The sequence below is a fragment of the Macrobrachium rosenbergii genome, chromosome 15 (assembly GCF_040412425.1).
Source record: "Macrobrachium rosenbergii isolate ZJJX-2024 chromosome 15, ASM4041242v1, whole genome shotgun sequence".
Taxonomy (NCBI): domain Eukaryota; kingdom Metazoa; phylum Arthropoda; class Malacostraca; order Decapoda; family Palaemonidae; genus Macrobrachium; species Macrobrachium rosenbergii.
The window spans coordinates 40,525,121-40,533,449 of NC_089755.1; the positions used below are offsets into that span (position 1 = coordinate 40,525,121).

General features: G+C 37.5%; 1 protein-coding gene across 1 annotated transcript in view; it reads right to left on the reverse strand.

The window, feature by feature from the left end:
* LOC136846328 (uncharacterized) overlaps positions 1-5,258 on the reverse strand; it is a 46,761-nt gene extending 41,503 nt beyond the window's left edge. The window contains exon 1 of the mRNA XM_067117128.1: positions 4,999-5,258. Within this exon, the coding sequence (XP_066973229.1) occupies positions 4,999-5,258 (260 nt within the window). The remainder of the gene's footprint in view (positions 1-4,998) is intronic.
* Positions 5,259-8,329: the final 3,071 nt, after the last annotated feature.

Here is an 8,329-nt window from a genome sequence, read left to right on the forward strand (position 1 = left end):
CATGACGATTCTGCAAAAAGCATAACACGTATTTGATTTTTCCGAGGTGTGCCCTTAAGAAGGCAATAAAAAGAAGGCTTTCAATGATCCGAGTGACTCGCAATCAAAATTAAACGAAAGTCAACAATAAAATCTTTCACGGAGGAACGCTCACTCTTGCAACATCCTGTTTGCCTCGTTTTCAGCTCCGCATAGTTTAAGAGAACTTTTTTCTTCTTTGTCTTTCTGTCACGGAACAGGTTTGAAATATCAAGTTTCTCTCTCTCTCTCTCTCTCTCTCTCTCTAACTATTCCTTCTTTGTCTCCTCGCAGTTTTGTTGTCACCCAGCTTTTCATGGCGTCCCGTCATCACCCACGACGTCTGGGTGCATGGCATCCCTATCGAAAGTACACCCAGAATATTCACTTTTTCTTACAAATATTTTTTACTATCCTCAATTAAAAAAATCCTTCGCGTCCTAAGTTTTTTTTTTCTTCGCCATTACATCCGGATGTTTCTGAATTCCGCTGACGTCACACCTTCCCAAATACGAGTATAATATTAATTCTGTCATATAATCTGAGAGAGGGAGAGGCCACGAAGAAAAATTATAAATATTTATAGGATTCTTTCAAGAGTGGAGAAGGAAGGAAGGAGGAGGAGGAGGAGGAGGAGGAGGAGGAGGTCCTTCAAAGGGAATCTCTAAATTCAGTTGGCTGTCTAGGAGACTCGGGCATTCGGGAGCTGCTCCGCCAGCCATCTTCGACTCCTCGCCAGGACCCCTTTAAAATGCCACACCGATATCCTTTCGTATCCTTCGCATCCTATTTTGCGTGATGTTTTGGGGTAGGGGTGCCGCTAGACCAATCAACGGTCAAGTGAATTAGCGTGATATGCCCGTCACGCAGAGTAACGTGCTCTGGTCGCTGTAAGCGGGAACTCGGGGCACCCGAATTGAAAACACTCTTTATCATAAGGATCAGGCGGACTGACAGGGCATCAGACGCCAGTCATATATCATTTTACCAACATGTAAGCTACTGATACAGAATTTCAATGGAGGTTGACAGTTTTCCTGCATCTCAAACGGCGGGTTAATGCCTCCTCGGAGGAGGAGTGGAGGGAAGGTGGAGGGAAGGGGATGGGAGGGGGAAGGGAATGGGAGGGAAGGGGGGGGGATGCTGAGATAAAACAAGAGGAGGGTTATGGAAAGGATTCCGGAGCGCGCCATATTAGAACGTCCTTGTCTTAGAGAGCAGGGTCCTTCTTGGTCTTCCCCTGTCTCCCCTGACCCTTCTTCCTCCCCCTCCCCTCCCCTCCCCCTCCCCCATCCTGCCCAAATCCACGATGACCCCTTCCCTCACTCAACCTGTTCTCGTTGAGATATGTTAATGCAAAAGAATGGTCTGGCAGTGAATTTGGAATACTTCAGTAGATCAGAGGTTTTTGTGGGGATTTTCCATTAGCCTTTGGAATTTTTATGTGTTCTGTAAGTCTTGCGATGTTGGCCGGATTATTCAGTCAGCGAGTTTCTGTGTTTCGTCTCTTCGTTTCGTTATAATTCCGTATTCGTTTTTATTTAGGTAATTCGAATGTTTTTTCAACATTAATAATGACGATTTCGGTGAGGAGAGTCGTAACGATAATTTTAGCGCGAAGATTTTTCACGTGAAGACATCAAAGTAAAGTTAGAATTAATCCAAAATATTCTTTTTAACCATAACAATGATGATTACAACACGATATCAGCAACGATCATTTTAGCGAGAAGAATTTCAGCTCCAAGACATGGAAGTAAAGTCAAAATGAACTAACAAGGAGTCCTTCTTAGTACAAAAATATTAATATGCATTTCTGAGAATTTCTTTTCATTCAGATTTTCAGAAATGCCTACCAGTATTTTGAAATTTGAAAAAATTGTATTAAAAAGAAGAGTATAAGAGAAAAAGATAACCTCAGAAAACACGTTTGTTGTGAGAGTGAGAGTAAAGCCAAATGGAGGCCTACACCCTTAATACTATTCAATTTGTAAAAAAAATAAAAGAACGTGAAAAATGGCCTCTGGATTATCAGTGTCTCCTGGAAGTTTGTTATGAGAGTGAGAGTAAAGCCATATGTAGGCCTACTACCTTAAAGTCAAATGCAGTTCAATTTGGATAAAATGAAAGAAGGTGAAAAATGGCCCCTGGAATATCGGTGTCCCCTGGAAATTCATGAAAACTTAACCGAATGGCGAGATGCCCTGCCGTGGTATATTCCTCAGGAAAGGGCAGTGAGATTTGACCAAATAAGCTGATTCTCTTATCCTCCCAACCCATCTGCTTATGGTATGCCTCCTCAGCAATGGAGGAGAAGGTTTTGGAGAATGCCTTGGAAAGGGAGAATGGCTTTTTTTTTTTTTGAGGTAATTTGCTACGCTTCATTTTTACAATGACCTCGAAAAGAAATGACCGTTAGTCTTTCACTTCATTGTAGTCATTTTAGAATGACTTCTCAAAGAATGACCGTTAGTTTTTCTTGCAGTTATTCTGTTTATTCAAATTCAAATTTAAACTCAAATCTTTATTCATATGCTTTTACATATAATTACATGAATTACATATAATTGCACGAATTAGATATAATTACATGAATTACGTACAATTTTAAAATTGCAGAGATAACATCTTATCCAACACAGAGAAAGTCCGAGGGAAAAATAGTTTCCTTGAAATTTCTGGGATTTTGCGACACATAAAAGTTGGCGTTCATTAAATAATTTGTCAGATATTACTGCTAGGTCGCATCTTGCACTTTATCTTTTTTTTTTTTCTCAGTCTCCTGTTTGATTTTCATATAGCACTCTAAATCCGCGTTGTTCACCTACCTATCTCGTTATTTATCAAGGCTGACAAATCATGTAACTCACCTTCCTTGGTTGAATATCGTATGTTCAGGTGTTGATTTCCAATAAATGCTTTCACTAAATTATATTTTCGTAGAAATCTTTCATAGCAACTCTACTAGCCAACTTCTGTGTACTATTATAGAGTCTGAATTTCATCATCAAACGCAATGAGGCCTTAGACCTTCTCTTGGTAACGAAACGCGATGGTGACTAACATTACAACAAAGAGTGAAAGGCGTTATTAACTAGAAAGTATTTGAGAGAAATCGGAAACCGCATTTGATCTGAAACTATGACGAGAGAAATCCAGGGTGTTGAGTGATTTTCGTCAGACTTCCCTCCTACCCCGACCCCCAACTCCCTTATTCGAATAAACATTCTCTTCACATCGTAATGAAAACAAGACAACGTTGCTTTACTGACAAGACCCAAGAGGGGTCCTCGCCCCCTCCCCCTCATTCCACTCCCCTTCCGCCCTTCAAACCTCCTTGAATTTCTGAGGTTGTGAAACTTCTGCATTAGCATTGGGAAGGCCGTCATGCATAATTCTGAATGATCGCGCGGACTTGATGTTTTTACCTTCGATTCCAGGCTTTCCTTTCTTCCAGGACTTTGAAAGACTCGTCATGCAGTGATGCCCCGAGCTAGATCTTGCTTGTAAGGCTACCTATAAGTGCCGAGATGCCTCTGGCAATATATTATCTGCTTCACATCTTTTGGTTATGCAGTTCTGAGAGCATTTCCTCTGGCCCAGGAAGCAGCAGCGTCATAGGACCTGTATCTTTCACGAAAACATTGCTGAAGACAGTGATATCCAGTGGTATCTGTCTCCAAAAGATGGCGATTATATTCTACATCATTATCCACAAAGACCGTCATTTTCGAGTTAGTGGGCTCTACTCGCTTTTCTCTTAACGTGCCTAGGTGCCATACTGCCTAGTACTGGAGCATTTTTATTACTTTGTTGCAGCATCTCTCGGGGACAATCTTTTCATTCGTGTTATGCATGTTGATATCCATACTATTACAGTAAGCTGTAATGGTACTATAATACGCTTCGCTTATGAGCTGCAATGTATCTCAGTTATTCGTGTCCGAGGTGATATATGTATATTTATATGTATACACACATATACATATATGTGTGTTTGTGTGTGTTGTGTGTATATTGTAATATACATTATTATATATATATATACTTATATACACAATATATATATATATATAGATATACATATACGTATATATATAAGTATATACATGTATATATACATATATATATGTGTATATATATAATTATATATATATATATATATATATATATATATATATATATATATATATATATATATATATATATAATTGAGAATTTCTGTTTACACTTTACCACAATCTTTATTCTTTCCTCTAATTCATTCTGTTCTCCGTGACCTGCTTGACATATCAACAGCCATTTTGGCCGTTCCAGAAGGATGTTTACACAACGGTAATGGTAATAAGAATACTTTCAAAATAAGATTTATGAAAGTCTGAAGAGATTCAGCAATTCAAAGGAAATGTCGATCATGCAGTGATCAGTCACGCCATGTTTGTTCGAGGACCGGAATGCTAATTGTGATGAAACTGCTGGCTACGTTTATAAGGGTTGCGATGTATAGATTAATGTTTTCGATGGGAGTAATTTGGGATATCCCTTCAAGAACGGATATATATATATATATATATATATATATATATATATATATATATATATGTATACATATATATATATATTATATGTAATATATATAAACATATATATATATATATTTATATATATATATATATATATATATATATATATATGTATATATGTATACATACATAAATAAATACATACATACATACATGCATACATACATATATTGTTTAATTACAGAGAAAGGGTCAAACGAAAAGAAACTGGAAAATTAAAAGCCCTCTGAAATGAAATGGTTGCGACTACAAATCTAGGCCCACTGAAGAAAAATTTCGACCAGGTGTGGGAGGGGAGGGGCAAGGGGATTAATGGAACGTAGTAATTAATAAAAATCAAGAGTGGGGAAGGTAAAAAGTGTGCATTGATCTAGAAGAGCATCATGGTTCCCCTTACGTGAATAATAGATTCTGAGGATTTAAATTCTGAAGAAGGCTAAGGAGAGGCTTTGACGGTTTAAGGGACGCGGGGTGGGGGGTGGCGGGAGGGGTTCTAGTCAGGGCTGGTGCTGGGGAGGGAGGGTCACGGGTGGGGGTGGGTGGGGGCGAGGTCAGCTGCTGCTGTAACCGTCGTCTTGAGCTGACGTTGACAGATGGACTATTAAATGCAACACAAGATGGACGCCGAGCTGCTTTATCAACATTCATGATTTCCATTGTGGATGGCCGTGTGTGTGCAATGCCTACTGGATTCAATACAGCGCGCCCTGAATTCTTAATCAGAGCTCCCTCTCACAGACTGTTTTTATTTTTTTTCTTTTTACCAGTGAAGGGCGAACGAGCTCATTTGAATCCCCCCCCCCCGCGCCTTAACCATTCTCTCGACAGGGTCGCTCCTCGCCGGTAGCCCTGAGGTGGGAATTTTGAGCGAATGCACTCGGCGATTGGTTGACTGATTGGTTGATTTGGCTCGTGTGAAATTGGCGTCTCAGCCAGTATGGTCTTGATCGCGGAGTTAGCAACGGGAGGATATTCGATGACAGAAGCTTCACTTATCTCGTATTTTGGGAGAATGAGTTTTTTTTTCTTAAAAATAAAACGGCAAAGTTAAGTTGTGAAAGCAAGAATGGGAATCTTAAAATAAGAATGATTATGGTAGTCTACCATAAGTCTGCCATAAGTCTGCCGTAATGGCACCATGCGATCAAATGAAAAAATAAATCATGACTGATATTATTGATAATACGAATAAACTTAGGCTTCACTCAAGGCCAAAAGTCCCCGACAGCGAAATGAGAATGGCGAATTTCGTCTTGCGCCAAAAAAGGATCGGCTGATTAATAAATAAATAAAAACGTTTTGTTGTGACAGGGTTTCTTTATGATGACTGACTTTTATCGGCATAAAAACGAAAGCTTAAGAGCCAATAAACCTTACGATATACGCCATAGATTTTGGAATGATGGTATTCGTTTTCCAGGCCGGGCTGTTTTTTTTTTTTTTTTTTTTTTTTTTTTTACAAGCTCGTGAACTCAGGAATGTTCCATAAAAGTACTGGAAAGCAGCTAAACTCACCATTTCCCTCCAGTCGGATGATACTGAACTTAGGCAGAAAGGTTTTCAAGGCGTAACAGGAATTTGTGATAGACACTGTAAAGTTAATTTCGATATTCGATATTATTAAACAAATGTAAAATCAATTTCTGAAACTGTCGCTAGCAAATGAATACTGATTACATTACTGACCTCCCAGAAAATTGTTCAGCGTTCATCAAAGATACTTGGTCCAACCAGAATGCTTTTTCCCCCGTAGGGGGCTAGTGCCGTCAGTGCACTTCACGCGGTGCACTGTAGGCATTACTTAAGGCTCTTTGCAGCGTCCCTTCGGGTCCTAACTGCAGCCCCTTTCAGTCCTTGTACTGTACCTCCGTTCATATTCTCTTTCTTCCATCTTACTTTCCTCAACCCTCTCCTAACAATTGTTTCATAGTGCAACTGCGAGGCTTTCCTCCTGTTACACCTTTCAAACCTTCTTTTCTCTCAATTTCCCTCTCAGCGCTGAATGACCTCATAGGTCCCAGCGCTTGGCCTTTGGCCTAGATTTTATATTCCAGTCCATTCCAGAATACTTTCCAAACTGGTCAGTAAAGTTCTCAAACAGCAGTAAAGAATTTTTGCCCGATGCTGCTCACTCAGTTCCCGGAATGTAGGTTACAGGTAAATAGACTTATCTCTGGCGGGAGATACATTATTATTCAGCGAAGCGGAGAAGAAACGAAGAAAAATAATGGTCTTCGCTTTCGAAATGAAGCCAATTCTTATCATTATGGACACAGGAAGGTCGACGTGAGACCAAAACATGTTCTCTTTTTCCCGCATCGGACGAGGAATATCTTAGGTCGGAAATATGATCTTCCTTTGATTTAAATATCGTGGGGAAAATTTTTTTTTTTTTCTGGGGGAAATGGACAACAACAAATTAGGCAACATGTGCAGACAATGCGTCTTTTGACAAAAGCTATAATCTCTTCAGATGTATTCTTAATATGCTGTAATTTCCACTATTGCTTTCTAAAGGGTTTTTTCCCACATAGGATTTGCTGAGTGAAACAAAAGTCCCTTCCTAATTCATCGTTAACTTTTGTTTAAAAAATATGCTTTGTTTACCTTTCATTTTAGTACAAAACAATGGACGGTCAACTATTCTGTCTTTAATTTCTGTACACAAACCCAGTTGATTTCGTCAGTCATTTTGATATACAAAACATCGGTTCAAAGTTCAATTTTAGTATAAATAAGACCCAATTAATTTGTTTATTTCAAATTTTATTATGCTGATTATCCACTTCATTTCAGGTATCAATTTTTTGTCGAAATACCCAGTTCATGCTTTATTTTGCATGATATTCTGTATATAAAATGAAAAAAAATTAAATGAATTTTAAATAGGTCAACGGATATTTGATTTATTTGTCTTTGATTTTGTGTAATTACATAGAAGATAAAAATACCAAATATAGTACACAAAATATACAGTTAAGTATTTTGACATACCAAATACACTATACAAAATATACAATTAAGTATTTTGGCATACCAAATACATTATACAAAATATACAATTAAGTATTTCAACATAACAAATACAATATACAAAATATACAGTTTTATATTTTGACATACCAAATACAGTATACAAAATATACATTTAAGTATTTTGATATACCAAATAGTGTACAAAATATACATTTATATATCTGAACTAACCAAATATCGTATACAGAATATACACTTAAGTATTTGAACATACCAAATACAGTATACAAAATATACATTTAAGTATTTTGATATACCAAACACATTGTACAAAATATTCATTTAAGGATCTGAACTAACCAAGTACAGTATACAGAATGTACAGTTATTTGAACATACCAAATACAGTATACAAAATATACAGTTGTATATTTTGACATACCAGGTAGCCAGTGAAATCTCTCTATTTCATTTTCGTAAATTGAATACCTCTCTATTCCCCAAGTATCTGTTTGCTATTTATTTCATTTGAGTATTTTAACATATTAGATGTCCAGTGAAATCTCTCTATTTCATTTTCGTAAACAGAATATCTCTCTATTCTCCAAGTACCTGTTCGCCATTTGTTTCATTTGAGTATTTTAACATATTATATGTCCAGTGAAATCTCTCTATTTCATTTTCGTAAACAGAATATCTCTCTATTCCCCAAGTATCTGTTGGCTATTTATTTCATTTGAGTATTTTAACAT